Source organism: Lipotes vexillifer, unplaced genomic scaffold, assembly GCF_000442215.2.
Source record: "Lipotes vexillifer unplaced genomic scaffold, Lipotes_vexillifer_v1.1 scaffold108, whole genome shotgun sequence".
Lineage (NCBI taxonomy): Eukaryota > Metazoa > Chordata > Mammalia > Artiodactyla > Lipotidae > Lipotes > Lipotes vexillifer.
Genome location: NW_006781176.1, coordinates 796,318 through 813,783, shown reverse-complemented (window position 1 = coordinate 813,783; position 17,466 = coordinate 796,318). Strand labels below are relative to the sequence as shown.

General features: G+C 36.7%; 1 protein-coding gene across 1 annotated transcript in view; it reads right to left on the bottom strand.

Annotated features, from left to right (window-relative positions):
• Positions 1 to 794: 794 nt before the first annotated feature.
• GDA (guanine deaminase) overlaps positions 795 to 17,466 on the bottom strand; it is a 137,132-nt gene continuing 120,460 nt past the window's right edge. The window contains exons 11-14 of the mRNA XM_007454496.1: positions 13,178 to 13,324; positions 9,989 to 10,119; positions 2,203 to 2,230; positions 795 to 1,446 (exon numbers count right to left, since the gene is read on the bottom strand). Coding sequence (XP_007454558.1) covers positions 1,376 to 1,446; positions 2,203 to 2,230; positions 9,989 to 10,119; positions 13,178 to 13,324 — 377 coding nt within the window. The 3' untranslated portion in view covers positions 795 to 1,375. The remainder of the gene's footprint in view (positions 1,447 to 2,202; positions 2,231 to 9,988; positions 10,120 to 13,177; positions 13,325 to 17,466) is intronic.

Here is a 17,466-nt window from a genome sequence, read left to right as displayed (position 1 = left end):
CCTTGTTGGTTTATAGGATTTGGAGTTAGCTGAGAAAACTATAATATTTAAATAATATTCATATCAATATTTCTTAAGGATTTATCATGAAGTCATAATTTGTTTTTAATTCCACGTTATGGGAAAGCACACTATTAGGAAGCATAAAAACACTCTTTGTTTAATGTTTCTAGATGTCTAGTACAGATTGAGTCCTATTAATATAAACAGTAGTGGGACATCTAAATATTTTTCATTATCCTAAAATTCTAATGTCCTGAAAATTATTAGGAATGAAAAAGACAAGATAAAATTGAAAAATAGAGTACTTTCAATATGCAAGGTGTAAAGATTTTAAATAATATTTATCTAACAGGATTTGTCCTTCATTTAAAGTTCTAACAGATTGATATCTGAGTATGAAATTTCCAGCAACTATGGAATAGTTCTTTGGGAGAACGGGTCATTGCAATGAGACCCTTCCTTTTAGTATTGACAGCTCCTGGATGCCCAGCACTTGTCCCAGTATATGAAAGACTCCAATCTACACAACAGTGGAGTATGAAATTTGTTTCTCTTCTAATAAAAATGAAACAATAATAGCATCACACAATTATACATTGTGATTTTAAAGTACACAAAAGTATAGCTATTTATGCCATGTAGTTATATGAATAATATTCCTAAGAAACTTTAAATCTTTAATACCCAACTTCTGTCAAACACTTTGAAGCACAGAACTATATTAAGAAAGCATGTGGCATTCAATTTCTGACATTTCATCCCCAAAGAAGGCAAAGCACAACAATAACATATCTCTGAAATGCAAATTCCATTAAGTGCATATTTCCAGAACACAAGGTCAATCGAGAAACACATTTTAAAATTCAACAAGTTCTCTTTTTAAATGAGTATATGCTCAGTATATAATTTTCAAACACAATCTGAAGTCATTTTTCAACGCGTGTTCATAGTCTAATTTTTCCTCCCTCAAAAATATACTCACTGGTTCATTTTCTGTTTTCTAATTTTCACATTTACTAGATCAAAATATCTAACCTTATAAGAATATCTTTTCTCTCCACGTCCAAATGTGAAATACATTTTATTTAAATCTCATAATAAGAACACCACCAGTAATAACATTCCCTTATGTTTGAGCTTTAAAGTAAATCTAAACAGCTCAAAAAGGCGAAATTTTTAATCCTCCCAACCAGAGAGTTGAGAATTAGAGCAACTTCCTTTGAACGATTTGTCAAGTGAATACTGTAACTAGACACAGAAGGAGATAGTCATCCCAAGAACAAGGTACTGGTTTTTGACTTCCTAACTCCGCCTGGGCACAAGAAAACACAGAACTGTGTTACCCCAGGAGAACTCGTAGATGCAGAGGGTCTTACACTGAGCTCGAAAAGGGAACCACCTGCTTTCCACCCACAAACACCTCTTCAATATTTCGGTCATCTCCTGAAAGAAAAATCAAGGAATCATTGTTTATAATCTGAACAGGTAGATATGACCAAAAGAAGATGCTGCACCTAATTTGAGGATTAGAGTCTGAAATACACACCTAAAGCAGAATTCACAAAAAATGGAATCAACCCCCAATCACCGTTCTTTCAGCTGAAGTGAGTGGTTTCCTTTCCCAGCCCCAAGTGTAAAAGAAATACTTATCTTTACACCCCAGAATCATAAGCAGCATGGTGAGATGAAGGGCCTGCAAGAACTGAGCTTTTTTAAGAAATACCACAAGTGTCTCTCCCACCCCAAATTCACTCAGAACTCAGAGCTCACTCAACGGAGTGGGAGGAAGAGTAGAATCTTCTGCACTATTTATTTCTCTCTCTCAGTGAATAGAATTGAATGTGAGTACGTTAAAAAGCATGTGTGGCAAGACTCCACCACAATCACAAATACAATGTGCTAGGGCAGACTTGGGGTTACAGAACGAGTGTAGGAAGAAGGTACAGGATGATCTCTTCTCCTTGGCCTGCCATTCCTCAGTTTAGGATTTATGACTATGTTCTAGAGGAGCGTATTCATTTCAAATAGTGCCTTTAAATATTGTGCCATAAATGGGCTCAATGCCAAGGAATGTTAAAAAATATAATGAATCAAAGCAAATGATCACACATAAGGCTTAACATAGGGTACAATAAATGCAGAGAGCATACCCAAGAGACAAAGAAAGATTTTATTTAGCATAGAGACATATATACCTACCTAGATAGAGGAACTTCTGGATAATAGCCTAAAATGAAAAATAATAATAAGAAGGAGAAAGAATATTTTGTGCATTTAGAAAAGCAAATTCATAGCCAACAGTGGTTGGCAAAATCCAGAAATATAAATTTATTTCTCAGTGGCAAAAATCTGTTTTTATTTTTTTCTAAACACAGACTTTTTTCTTTTGTAAATATATATATTACCAAAATCATGGCTAAACCCACAGAGGAGAAAAATGTGTTAGTTGTACATTTCAGTGCCAAAACTTATTTATATATTTACATAAAAGATGCTATCTTGATTAATCAGTGTCTGTTTGCATTTCCACATGTGAATTTCTTTAGTCTTGCATTCCATATCAAAGAGTTACAGTGAAAATATTTTGAATATAAACCCAAAAAAGGTCTTGAGATAAGACACGTAATCCATCCATTTAAAAGGTATTTCTCTCTGTTGTATACATTAGCCTGGCTGGAACTTGGTCCCAGAAATGGATACACTGATGGCTATTCCAATAACAGAGTTAGGCAGGAAGGGTAAAGGGGAAGAATTATTTGTCACCAACAATCCGGTATCCCAAGTCAAAATGCTAAACTATGCCCCAAAAGACCTAACTCTACTAATAGGAGTTGGCTTCTATGGCTAACAATCTGTCTCACCTAAGCTGGCATCGACTGAACATCCCAAAATCTACTTTTATTAATGAAAAAGAAATGGTCTTTTGCCTAAAAAAAAAAGTACTGACTATTAACAAATGTTTCCCATTGCCTGAAAGTTCTTAACATAGAACCTTGAAATCTTCAGAGGAAAGTGTTAACCAAAATTAAAGAATTTAATTTAGGGCTTCCCTGGTGGCGCAGTGGTTGAGAGTCCGCCTGCCGATGCAGGGGACACGGGTTCGTGCCCCGGTCCGGGAAGATCCCACATGCCGCGGAGCAGCTAGGCCCATGAGCCATGGCCGCTGAGCCTGTGCGTCTGGAGCCTGTGCTCCGCAACGGGAGAGGCCACAACAGTGAGAGGCCCACATACCGCAAAAAAAAAAAAAAGAATTTAATTTAATAATGTAAATATTTCAAGAGGTGTATAATACAAGAAAAATGACTGGATGAATGGGTCTGAGCCCCATTCCCAGAAACTCACTCTAATAAAAAAGTAAAAGAATAAGTAATATGTAAATAACTAATGGTATCAACTTCAAATAATCCAGCCTCTTTCTTCAAAAAGCCTCAGTATGTTACATTTAGTATCACATTTACTCTCATAAATGGATCAATTTATAAATGGCAGTAGTTAAGTTTTAAAGAAAAACTGTCTCAAAAAGAATTGTTATTAAAGTAAGAAGAATTAGTTTATTTTATACATAGAAAAACATGATAAGAGGAACAAAGTAAAAAAACTCATTTTCTTATAATTAAGAGAATCTATGTAGCATTGTGATCAAGAGCCCAGACTCCAGAAGTCAGAAAGTCCTGGGATGGAATCCAAACTCTGTCTACTAATTACTAGACATGAGTTCTTAGGTAAACCATTTAGCCTCCTTTAAGCCTCACTGCCCCATAAACGACATGGTAATATTAATAGAACCTGGCTCTCATAATAGTTTTTCTGATAATTAAACAAAAATAATGTATTAATCCCATGCCATCTAGCACACAGCAAGTGTGTTCAATAAGTGGTAGCTATATTATGGCTCCTTATAGCCAAATACATTCAAATATACAAATATATTCAAAATACAAATGTTTCTTTAATACCATTATTGTCATGAAATTATAATAACTTAAAAGGATCTAGATTCCAAACTAGGAACCCCGGTAGGAAGAGCCGGGTGCGAGGCCTCTGCACCTGACCCCCTGTGAACAAGTGAAACGTGACTAAGCACAAAGTAAAAAAAAAAAAAAGCCATCTCAGAGCTGTGACTATTTTCAAGGGGACTGTTTTTCTCTGTGGAACACTGCCTTTGGGGCAAAACAAGGAAGAAGCAGGTGATTCTAATGTGCAGCGCAGAAGGAGAGCCACTGCAGGCCAGCTTCTCCAATTCTGAAGGCACTCCAGCCGTGTGGCTGACAGGGTCTGGTGCTCCAGCCAGGTCTCAGGCCTGAGTCTCGGAGGTGGGAGAGCCGAGTTCAGGACATTGGACCACCAGAGACCTCCTGGCCCCATATAATAATCAGCAAGAGCTCTCCCAGAGATCACCGTCTGAACGCTAAGACCCAGCTCCATTTAACAACCAGCAAGCTCCAGTGCTGGACACGCCATGCAAACAACTAGCAAGAAAGGAACACACACCACCCATCAGCAGAGAGGCTGCGTAAAATCATAATAAGGTCACAAACAACCCAAAACACACCACCAGACGTGGTCCTGCCCACCAGAAAGTCAAGATGCAGCCTCATCCACCAGAACACAGGCACCAGTGCCCTCCACCAGGAAGCCTACACAAACCACAGAACAAACCTTACCCACTGGGGGCAGACATCAAAAACAACGAGAACTATTAACCTGTAGCCTGAGAAAAGGAGACCCCAAACACAGTAAGTTAAGCAAAATGAGAAGACAGAGAAATACGCAGATGAAGGAGCAAAGTAAAAACACATGAGACCAAACAAATGAAGAGGAAATAGGCAGTCTACCTGAAGAAGAATTCAGAGTAATGATAATGAAGATGATACAAAATCTTGGAAATAGAATGGAGGAATTACAAGAAACATTTAACAAGGAACTAGAAGAACTAAAGAGCAAACACACAATGATGAACAACACAATAAATGAAATTAAAAATTCTCTAGAAGGAATCAATAGCAGAATAACTGAGGCAGAAGAACAGATAAGTGACCTGGAAGATAAAACAGTGGAAATAACTACTGCAGAGCAGAGTAAAGAAAAAAGAATGAGAAGAATCGAGGACAGTCTCAGAGACCTCTGGGACAACACTAAATGCACCAACATTCGAATTACACGGGTCCCAGAGAAAGAGAAAGGAACTGAGAAAATATTTGAAGAGATTATAGTTGAAAACGTCCCTGATATGGGAAAGGAAATAATCAAGTCCAGGAAGCGCAGACAGTCCCATACAGGATAAATCCAAAGAGAAACATGCCAAGACACAAATTAATCAAACTATCAAAAATTAAATACAAAGAAAAAATATTAAAAACAGCAAGGGAAAAGCAACAAATAATATACAAGGGAATCCCATAAGCTTAACAGCTGATTTTTCAGCAGAAACTCTGCAAGCCAGAAGGGAGTGGCAGGACATATTTAAATCGATGAAAGGGAAAAACCTACAACCAAGATTACTCTACCCAGCAAGGATCTCATTCAGATTTGATACAGAAATTAAAACCTTTACAGACAAGCAGAAGCTAAGAGAATTCAGCACCACCAAACCAGCTTTACAACAAATGCTAAAGGAACTTCTCTAGGCAGGAAACACAAGAGAAGGAAAAGACCTACAAAAACAAACCCAAAACAATTAAGAAAATGGTAATAGGAACATACATATTGATAATTACCTTAAATGTAAATGGATTAAATGCTCCAAACAAAAGACACAGACTGGCTGAATGCATACAAAAACAAGATCCATGTATATGCTGTCTACAAGAGACCCACTTCAGACCTATGAACACATACACACTGAAAGTGAGGGGATGGAAAAAGATATTCCATGAAAATGGAAATCAAAAGAAAGCTGGAGTAGCAATTCTCATATCAGATAAAATAGACTTTAAAATAAAGACTACTACAAGAGACAAGGAAGAACACTACATAATAATCAAGGGATCAATGCAAGAAGAAGATATAACAATTGTAAATATTTATATACCCAACAGAGGAGCACCTCAATACATAAGGCAAATACTAACAGCCATAAAAGGGGAAATCGACAGTAACAGAATAATAGTAGGGGACTGTAACACCCCACTTTCACCAATGGACAATTCATCCAAAATGAAAAACAAGGAAACACAAGCTATAAATGAAACATTAAACAAGATGGACTTAATTGATATTTATATGACATTCCATCCAAAAAAACAGAATATATTTTCTTCTCAAGTGCTCATGGAACATTCTCCAGGACAGATCATATCCTGAGTCGCAAATTAAGCCTTGGTAAATTTAAGAAAATTGAAATAGTATCAAGTATTTTCTCCGACCACAACACTATAAGACTAGATATCAACTAAGGAAAAAAATGTAAAAAATACAAACACATGGAGGCTAAACAATACACTAGTAAATAACCAAGAGATCACTGAATAAATCAAAGAGGAAATCAAAAAATACCTAGAAACAAATGACAATGAAAACATGATGACCCAAAACCTATGGGATGCAGCAAAAGCAGTCTGAGAGTGAAGTTTTTAGCAATACAGTCCTACCTCAGGAAAAAAAAAAATCTCAAATATTTAACAACCTAACCTTACACCTAAAGCAATTAGAGAAAGAAGAACCAAAAAACCCCAAAGTTAGCAGAAGGAAAGAAACCATAAATATCAGATCAGAAATAAATGGAAAAGAAATGAAGGAAACAATAGCAAAGATCAATAAAACTAAAAGCTGGTTCTTTGAGAAGATAAACGAAACTGATAAACCATTAGCCAGAATCATCAAGAAAAAAAGGGAGAAGACTCAAATCAACAGGATTAGAAATGAAAAAGCAGGAGTAACAACTGACACTGCAGAAATACAAAGGATCATGAGAGATTACTACAAGCAACTATATGCCAATAAAGTGGACAACCTGGAAGAAATGGACAATTTCTTAGAAAAGCACAACTTTCCGAGACTGAATCAGGAAGGAATAGAAAATATAAACAGATCAATCACAAGCACTGAAATTGCAGCTGTGATTAAAAATCTGCCAACAAACAAAAGCCCAGGACCAGATGGCTTCCCAGGCGAATTCTATCAAACATTTAGAGAAGAGCTAACACCCTTACTTCTCAAACTCTTCCAAAATATAGCAGAGGGAGGAACACTCCCAAACTCATTCTACAAGGCCACCAACACCCTGATACAAAACCCGACATATCCCACAAAAAAAGAAAACTACAGGCCAATGTCACTGATGAACGCAGGTGCAAAAATCCTCAACAAAATACTAGCAAACAGAATCCAGCAGCATATTAAAAGGGTCACACACCATGATCAAGTGGGGTTTATCCCAGGAATGCAAGGATTCTTCATTATACACAAATCAATCAATGTAATACACCATATTAACAAATTGAAGGAGAAAAACCATATGATAATAGATGCAGAAAAGGTTTTCAACAAAATTCAACACCCATTTAGGATAAAAACCCTCCAGAAAGTAGGCATAGAGGGAACTTACCTCAACATAATAAAGGCCATATATGACAAACCCACAGCCAACATCGTTCTCAATGGTGAAAAACTGAAACCATGTCCGCTAAGATGAGGAAAAAGACAAGGTTGCTCACTCTCACCACTATTATTCAACATAGTTTTGGAAGTTTTAGCCACAGCAATCAGAAAAGAAAAAGAAATAAAAGGAATCCAAATCAGAACAGAAGAAGTAAAACTGTCACTGTTTGCAGATGACATGATACTATCATAGAGAATCCTAAAGATGCCACCAGAAAACTCCTAGAGCTAATCAATGAATTGGTAAAGTAGCAGGATACAAAATTAATGCACAGAAATCTCTTGCATTCCTATACACTAATGATGAAAAATCTGAAAGTGAAATTAAGAAAACACTCCCATTTACCATTGCAACAAAAAGAATAAAATACCTACGAATAAATCTACCTAAGGAGACAAATGACCTGTATGCAGAAAACTATAATACACTGATGAAAGAAATTAAAAATGATACAAACAGATGGAGAGATATCCCATGTTCTTGGATTGGAAGAATCAACATTGTGAAAATGATTATACTACCCAAAGGAATCTACAGATTCAATGCAATCCCTATCAAACTACCAGTGGCATTTTTCACAGCACTAGAACATAAAATTTCACAATTTGTATGGAAACACAATAGACCCTGAATAGCCAACGCAATCTTGAGAAAGAAAAACGGAGCTGGAGGAATCAGGCTCCCAGACTTCAGACTATACTACAAGGCTACAGTAATCAAGACTGTATAGTACTGGCACAAAAACAGAAATACATATTAATGGAACAGGACAGAAATCCCAGAGATAAATCCACACGCATATGGTCACCTTATCTCTGACAAAGGAGAATATACAATGGAGTAAAGACAGCCTCTTCGATAAGTGGTGCTGGGAAAACTGGACAGCTACATGTAAAAGAATGAAATTAGAACACTCCCTAACACCATACACAAAAATAAACTCAAAATGGATTAAAGACCTAAATGTAAGGCCAGACACTATAAAACTCTTAGAGGAAAACATAGGCAGAATACTCTATGACATAAATCACAGCAAGATCCATTTTGACCCACCTCCTAGAGAAATGGAATTTAAAAAAAATAAACAAATGGGACCTAATGAAACTTAAAAGCTTTTGCACAGCAAAGGAAACCATAACCAAGATGTAAAGACAGCGCTCACAGTGGGAGAAGATATTTGCAAACAAAGCAACTGACAAAGGATTAATCTCCAAAATATACAAGCAGCTCATGCAGTTCAATATCAAAAAAACAACCCAATCCAAAAATGGGCAAAAGACCTAAACAGACATTTTTCCAAAGAAGATATACAGATTGCCAAGAAACATTTGAAAGGATACTCCACATCATTAATCATTAGAGAAATGCAAATCAAAACTACAATGTGGTATCACCTCACACCTGCTAGAATGGGCATCATCAAAAAATCTACAAACAATAAATGGTGGAGAGGGTGTGGAGAAAAGGGAACCCTCTTTCACTGTTGATGGGAATGTAAATTGATACAGCCACTACGGAGAACAGTGTGGAGGTTCCTTAAAAAACTAAAAATGGAACTACCATATGACCCAGCAATCCCACCACTGGGCATATACCCTGAGAAAACCATAATTCAAAAAGAGTCATGTACCACAATGTTCACTGCAGCACTATTTAAAACAGCCAGGACAAGGTAGCAACCTACTTGTCCATTGACAGATGAATGGATAAAGATGTGGCACATATATACAATGGAATATTATCAGCCATAAAAAGAAAAAAAATTGAGTTGTTAGTAGTGAGGTGGATGGACCTAGACTCTGCCATACAGAGTGAAGTAAGTCAGAAAGAAAAACAAATACCATATGCTAACACATATATGGAATCTAAACAAAACAAAACAAAACAAAAAAAACGGTTCTGAAGAACCTAGGGGCAGGACAGAAACAGAGACGCAGATGTAGAGAATGGACTTGAGGACACGGGGAGGGGGAGGGGTAAGATGAGACGAAGTGAGAGAGTGGCAGTGACTTGTGTACACTACCAGGTGTGGGATAGATAGGTAGTGGGAAGCAGCCACATAGCACAGGGAGATCAGCTTGTGCTTTGTGACCACCTAGAGGGGTGGGATAGGGAGGGTGGGAGGGAGACACAAGAGGGAGGGGATATGGGGATATATGTATACGTATAGCTGATTCACTTTGTTATACAGCAGCAACTAACACATCAGTGTAAAGCAATGATACTCGAATTAATATGTTAAAAAAAAAAAGGATCTAGCTTCCCTTATAAGATTCTCCTGCATTCCAATAAATGTTTCAGTGTCTATTTTTTTTCTATAGGGAAGCTGTTGTGACTGACTAGTTCATGAAATTAATGCTTTTTGATCAACTTCCTTTTACGTACCTCAGAAATATCACCAAGAAAATCCCCATAAAACAGGTCAATGGGAGAGTCAGATGCTTTGGGGTTGATCAGGAGGGCATCAAATTCCTTGCCCACTTCAAAGTTTCCAATCTGTCTATCCAGCCCCAGGGCTACAGGATGGAATAAATTAATAAACAGTTAGTATTTTTAACCATCAGACCATGCAAATATCCCAATTTGCAAGGACAGAATCTGCCAGTATGTCACTAGAAAAAAATTAGTATCTTAATAGTGAAGCATTCCAATAGGTCGCAAGACTTCGACTTACAGAAGGCAGAGTAAGCACAGGGAAAGCAAAATGTGAGAATAAAAAGAGTTCTCTTCAACACCATGATCGTAATTCTGATGTTGTCTCTCTGTTTCAGCTCTCTCAGTTCCCTTCACAGTCCAACTGGTCTGTGATTTCCATTCACCTCTCTAAGAAACATGATGATGGACATAATATCTTTCTCTTTCTCGCCTATTCTTCCAACATTCCAACTCCTTTCCTTGCCCTTTTTGTTTTTTTTTGTTCTGTGAAATAGCTGACAAGATCTATTTTTGTGGCAGTGAAATGAACTTCAAGTAAGTAAAAAATAATTATCTTTCTGCATATTTTTCAATGCAGGCATATCCATCCTAAGTTCCTTAGTTTAAATCCTTTGAATAGAAAAAATTCACTTCTGAAAGTGAATAGATTTTCATAACTCAAGAGTCCCAATGCTTTTGAAAGCAGACTAATTTCTCTATAACCTTAAAGATTTTCTCGTTGCCAGAGAAGAATGGTTCTCTAAAATAGGGCATAGGTCAACAATGTCTATTGACTTGATCCATCTCCCAGCTAGAACTCCTATTCCATGAATAGTGGATGTCGAGGAAGAACAGCTCTCATTTTTATGGTTTAGTTTCAGAAGATGAGGGTAGTTGGTTTGCCTGGTCAATGAAGGTACTGAATTTAAAGCTCCTTAAAGCCAGAATCTGGATAGAGTGTTCCAAATTAGAAGCATGCATGAAAGAAAGGTCAACTGGAGTGCAGCATTACTTGAATTTTTACATGTATTTGCTGTATTCTGGCACTGTCAGAATACAGTCCTATGTGAAAATATTAGACACCATATTCCTGTTAGATAATACCCACTACGTTATATTTCTGGGTATGGGTATCCAGAAGTCTTTTGGCAATGCTCTAAGCACAGATTTAGAAATCTTGCTTGTTCTTAAATGGTTATTTAAAGGGCAACTCTTTTATTCTCAGAAAAGAAAAGGATTTTTTTAGCTAAAGAGTTCTTAAAGAGGTGCAAGCATAATTAGAAATGTTAAAAGTGGTTAGGTGACTTCCACTGGTGGTGTGGGAAGAACTGAATGTAATAGAAAATCACTGGAAATTTTCTCCTCCTTCATCGATTACACTCTACTTCGTTTTTCCCTTGACAAACAGCATGACAAACATGAGTTTTTGATGACTGTATTCAACATAAAACTGTGTGTTTAATAGGCCAGATAACCAGGTTCATTTGCCAGGAATTGATAAATTAACTGGACTATTTGTTAGAACCTGGGGAGTTCAGGTATGAACTAACCCAAAAAAACACAACTACTGTCAGTGAATTGTAAATTGATCTAAATTCACATTATTTCAGAGAGGCCTAGCTGGGCTGGTAAGCAGCAACTCAAATGCATTTTAGGAAATGCAGTTTTACTGTCTTTGGAGCAAATGTTGGCTCTGTGAAGGTGATTTATGCACATCTTGATCTTGAGAGTGAATGTAAAGCGGGGAAGATGCCAACTTTAAACAGGGATGCATTCATCTCATTCACTCAGACTCTTGTAGAGACACAAGCTGAGAAGAAATTTCATAACAGCAGCCCAGAAAATAGATTTGAAAGCTATACGGTAAGGTAGAAATGATTTGGTAAGCACCCCATGCCGGCCTGGTCGCATACAGGATCCTGATGAAACAACTCACAGAGAGCCTAGAATAAAAAAAGCACTATTTAAATACAAGTCATTTGCACCATGAAAATCAGATGGTAGGACAACTCAGATGTGAAAACGGGGGTGGGGTAGGGAGTGTCACGCTTGTTAAAAGAACAGAACCTTTAAAACTTGGAACTTTAGAAAATGAAATCATAAGACTGGGGGAAATGCAAAGCGCATGATGACCTTTGCTTTCTTTCTTGAAATGTTCTTTATAGCATTCATCATAGCCCAGAACATTCAGAGAAGAGCCAGGAAGTTTCTCCAGGATACCCTGGCTTCCATCATACTTCATTTATAAGATCTAGGGTATATATCATAAATATAAATATATTAAAAATATACACCTGTCTCAAGATCTATGTTTTTCTCACTAGCTACCTAAGGTTTCATGATATGTTCACTATCATCCATCCAGATTATACTATAATACTTAAAGTGACAGCAATACAGTTACCACTTTCTATTTTTTCAGTAAAAATACAGTTACATGTGAGAACTGGGAAAAGGTGATGAACAATATTTGCATATCAGTCAACTATACTTCTCCATCTTTCTCCTTTGAAAGAGGCTTGGGTAATTAGTGTACTTAAGTATATAAACAAAATACATAGTCTAAGCCAAGATTTATACAGGAAGATATTGCAGTGGAAAGCAGTGGGTAACACCCTGCACTCTCACATCAGATTTTCTGGATTCAAATCATGGCACACTGTAGCTTGACAGGTGTGTAGGCCTCACTCAGGTACCTTGTTGGTAAAATGGAATTAATAGTGGTTCTGAGGATTAAATAACAGCATCCATAAAGCATGTTGCATAGTGCCTATCACATGGTAAGGGCCCAATAAGTCTTGGCCATTATTATTATTATTACTATGCAGGCCAATAGAAAGCATGTTACTTGACTCAATGGAAAAAAACTGATTATTTTAAAGAACTCGTATGCATGTGACCAATGCAAGTATCCGTTAAAACAATTAATATGATAATTGCATACTGAACATCTCTTCTGCCAAAAACAGGGAACTTACTTAAAGAATGACGCCTCCACATGCTTGAACATGTACTTGCTAAGTTTTGGTTATATTATATGAGATGCAACAGTCATGAATATGGGGGTGCCTGCTGATGCCACTATCACGAGCCTTCACACTGCAGCGAAGGACCCATTGGCATAGTTGTACATCGTGTGAGAAATAAAATGCTCATTACCTTGGCTGCCTCCAAGAGTAGCTAGTCTGAAGACCTCTTTGAGGGTGAGGTTTTTCACATTTATCTTATTAACTGAAAGCATGTTGGAAACCATCACTGCTCTTCTGATTGCATCAAGCATGGAAGATGAATAACCACCAGCCACATCTGTGGTAGATAAAATAAAGCCAAAACAGTAACTTTATGAGATAAATGGAATGTTAGGTATATAGGATTTTTCTGTTTTTAATGATAGATATTCACTCTTTAATATACTTCAAAGAAAAGATCTTATCTATAAACACAGAATAGATACAGACTAACATTTAAAGAAGTTCAAAACCTGCAGTTAGTATCAAATATATACTTGTATTAGTTTTCTAGGGCTGCTGCAACAAATTACCACAGATGTGGTAGTTTAAAACAGCAGAAATTCATTCTCACACAGTTTTGGAGGGCAGAAGTCTTAAGGTGTTGGCAGGGCCACCAACCCTACAAAGGCTCTAGGGAAGAATCTTTTCTAGTTTCGTCCAGTTTCTGGCAGCTCCTGGTGTTCCTCGGCTTGTGGCAGTATAACTCCAATGTCTGCCTCCATCTTCAAATGGGCTTCTTCCCTCTGTGTCTTTATGTACCTCTCATTGTCTGTCTCTTATAAGGACATTCGTTATTGGATTCACCTTAACTCAGAATGACTTCATCTTGAGATCCTTACCTTAATTACATCTGCAAAGACCTTTATTCCAAATAAGGCTACATTTACATGTTCCTGGTAGACATCTCTTTTTTGGGGAGGTGGTAGGGGGAGAACAGTTCAACCCAGTACAATGCCCAAATGTTTAATAAAGTTAAGAGAAAAAACATCTTGGAATATTCCCTAAACTCAGATAAATAAAAATAATGTAAAATAATCTCACAGCTCTATGCTCTAAAAACTTGACCTATTTTAATTCTGATGAGAACTTTGAGAATTAAAAAGCTACTTTATATTTTTTTCCAGGGAGAGCTTTTAGAATGACCTATATATTCTGGAAAATTGGTGTAATAAATGAGCAATGCTGATATAGACAGCTTTATATTTGTCCCTGGCATCATTAGATGAGGAATGAGATCTTTAATCATAATTAAATTGAAATACTACCCTTGACAAGAATGAATATAGAAGTTATTTAATGAGTTTGTATAAATAAATGTCAAGTAAGTTTACATGTTTCATTAGAGGAAAAGTACATCTATAGCTTATAAAATACACTTTATATTTCAAGGGTTCCTTCTGTAATGTCTAGGAAGACATATATAATTGTTAGTGCATATATATATTGCAAAGATAAAAAATAATAGCCTATTAAATAATACTACTAGATTGCAGTTTAATTTTATGTTCAACTGTCTTACATGTCTTTAGATAAACTTGTATGATTTTTTTAAAATACTTTTCTTTAGCCAGAATAGTATTGCCAGAAGATCATCCAGTTCCTTGACAACTTTTATTCATCGACTTAGTTAGTCCACTTTAATATACAGTAACCATCAATTAGCCTTTCATTTTATCATAGCATCAAACTAAGAAAACAAATACAATTTGGGAATAATGCACATTAAGCTTTGAAATACTGATTCTTTATTACCAGGACAAAGAAAATGTTCAGTCTAAAAGCAGAATAAAATGCTATCACTACATGGTATGGAAATATGTAAAGATTGAATATATATTTCAAAATATGTGGGTGAAGAGTGGAAGGAAACAGAAAAACAAAAGCAATGCTGTTAGGATGGTGTGAACATGGAAGATTTAAATACTTGCAGTTATAAAAACAGGTTTTATAAAATATGACAGAAAGGAGAGTTTTCCTCAGTATCTAACCAGAACTATCCATTTAGAAAGAATAAGGATAGATTAGGAAATAATGCTATGTAATTTATTGAGAAAATTTTGAGAGCCATCTTATGTTGCTGACTTATAAGATGAAGATGACTTAATCATCCTTTATTCTTCTGGATGTTGTTAATGAAGTAGCTTCCAACATGGAACAATACTGGGCAGATGAAAGAATGAACCCTGGACCACACAAACGATGATATTTAGTCAGAACCATATGTGTAAGAGTCAAGCTTTTCTTCGAAGAATTTCCAGCATGATAATAACTTCCCGATCCCTGCCCTGCCCAGTGAGCTAAGCCCGGGAGGCCTCTTCTTCCCTCCACATCACATGTAATGTAAGTAGAATCCACGCTTTCTGTAACACGAGGCAGAGTGATAGGCTGGAAAAAGAAACGGTGAACTTCCACATTTTACCGACCTGGTTTTAAACTGTGGATTTGGACTGTTTTTTGCTTTGTTGACCTTTGATTGTTACTCAGTACTTATGACCCTCAATTTTCTCAGAAAATAGAAATAACATCATTTATCTTAACAGTTGCTGAGAAAATCCAGTTAAATAATGTAAGTGCTGGGGAATGAGGACCAAAGGGTAGAGATTGCATGGCAGAATGGTGGAGGGAAGAAAATGGGTGCTTTTTCTCAGAAAATCTGTTCCCTAACCCCATGCCACCTCTACTATCATGAAAAAGAGTGGCACTATCACCTGCTTGCCAGAGTCAATATAAGGATATTATTTATTACAAGAAGAAGCTGAGAAAACTGTATAAGAGTAAAAACTTGAGCAAGAGGGCAATAAAAAAAAAAGGAAGTAATTTTACATGTGTGTGTTCATCTTATGCGTTCATCCATTTACTGACAGATTTACTAAGCACCTTCTATGTGCCTGATTTATTTAAGCACTCATAAATGAAAGTTACAGGTTCCACATGAGCTTACTATCTCGTGGAGGAGATGGAGAAGAGATATAAACAAACAAATATTAACTATAAACTGTGTTGTTAGTGATAAAGAAAATGGAGGTAGAAAGCCCATTTATTTACTTATTGTCAAGTAGGTAAATAAACAAATTTTATTTTCTAGAGTAATTCTTTTTTTTTACTTCAGCATCTTTATTGGAGTATAATTGCTATACAATGTTGTATTAGTTTCTGCTGTACAACAAAGTAAATCAGCTATATGCACACACATATCCCCATATCCCCTCCCTCTTAAGCCTCCCTCCCACCCTCCTTATCCCACCCCTCTAGGTGGTCACAAAGCACCGAGCTGATCTCCCTGTGCTATGCGGCTGCTTCCCACTAGCTATCTATTTTACACTTGGTAGTGTATATATGTCCATGTCACTCTCTCACTTCCTCACAGCTTACCCTTCCCCCTCCCCATGCCCTCAAGTCCATTCTCTACATCTGTGTCTTTATTCCTGTCCTGCCCCTAGGTTCTTCAGAACCATTTTTTTTTTAGATTCCATATATATGTGTTAGCATACGGTATTTGTTTTTCTCTTTCTGACTTACTTCACACTGTATGACAGACTCTAGGTCCATCCACCTCACTACAAATAACTCAATTTCGTTTCCTTTCATGGCTGAGTAATATTCCATTGTATATATGTGCCACATCTTCTTTATCCATTCATCTGTCGACAGACACTTAGGTTGCTTCCATGTCCTGGCTATTGTAAATAGTGCTGCAATGAACATTGTGGTACATGACTCTTTTTGAATTATGGTTTTCTCAGGGTATATGCCCAGTAGTGGGATTGCTGGGTCATACGGTGGTTCTCTTTTTAGTTTTTTAAGGACCCCCCATACTGTTCTCCGTAGTGGCTGTATCAATTTACATTCCCACCAACAGTGTAAGAGGGTTTACTTTTCTCCACACCTTCTACAGCATTTATTGTTTGTAGATTTTTTGATGATGTCCATTCTGACAAATGTGAGGTGATACCTCATTGTGGTTTTGATTTGCATTTCTTTAATGATTAGTGATGTTGAGCATAATTTCATGTGTTTGTTGGCGATCTATATATTTTCTTTGGAGAAATGTCTATTTAGGTCTTCTGCCCGTTTTTGGATTGAGTTGTTTGGGGTTTTTTTTGATACTGAGCTGCATGAGCTGCTTGTATATTTTGGAGATTAATCCCTTGTCAGTTGCTTCGTTTGCAAAAATGTTCTCCCACTCTGAGGGTTGTCTTTTTGTCTTATTTATGGTTGCCTTTGCTGTGCAAAAGCTTTTAAGTTTCATTAGGTCCCATTTGTTTGTTTTTGTTTTTATTTCCATTTCTCTAGGAAGTGGGTCAAAAAGGATATTGCTTTGATTTATGTCATAGCGTGTTCTGCCTGTGTTTTCCTCTAAGAGTTTTATACTGTCTGGCCTTACATTTAGGTCTGTCATCCATTTTGAGTTTATTTTTGTGTATGTTGTTAGGGAGT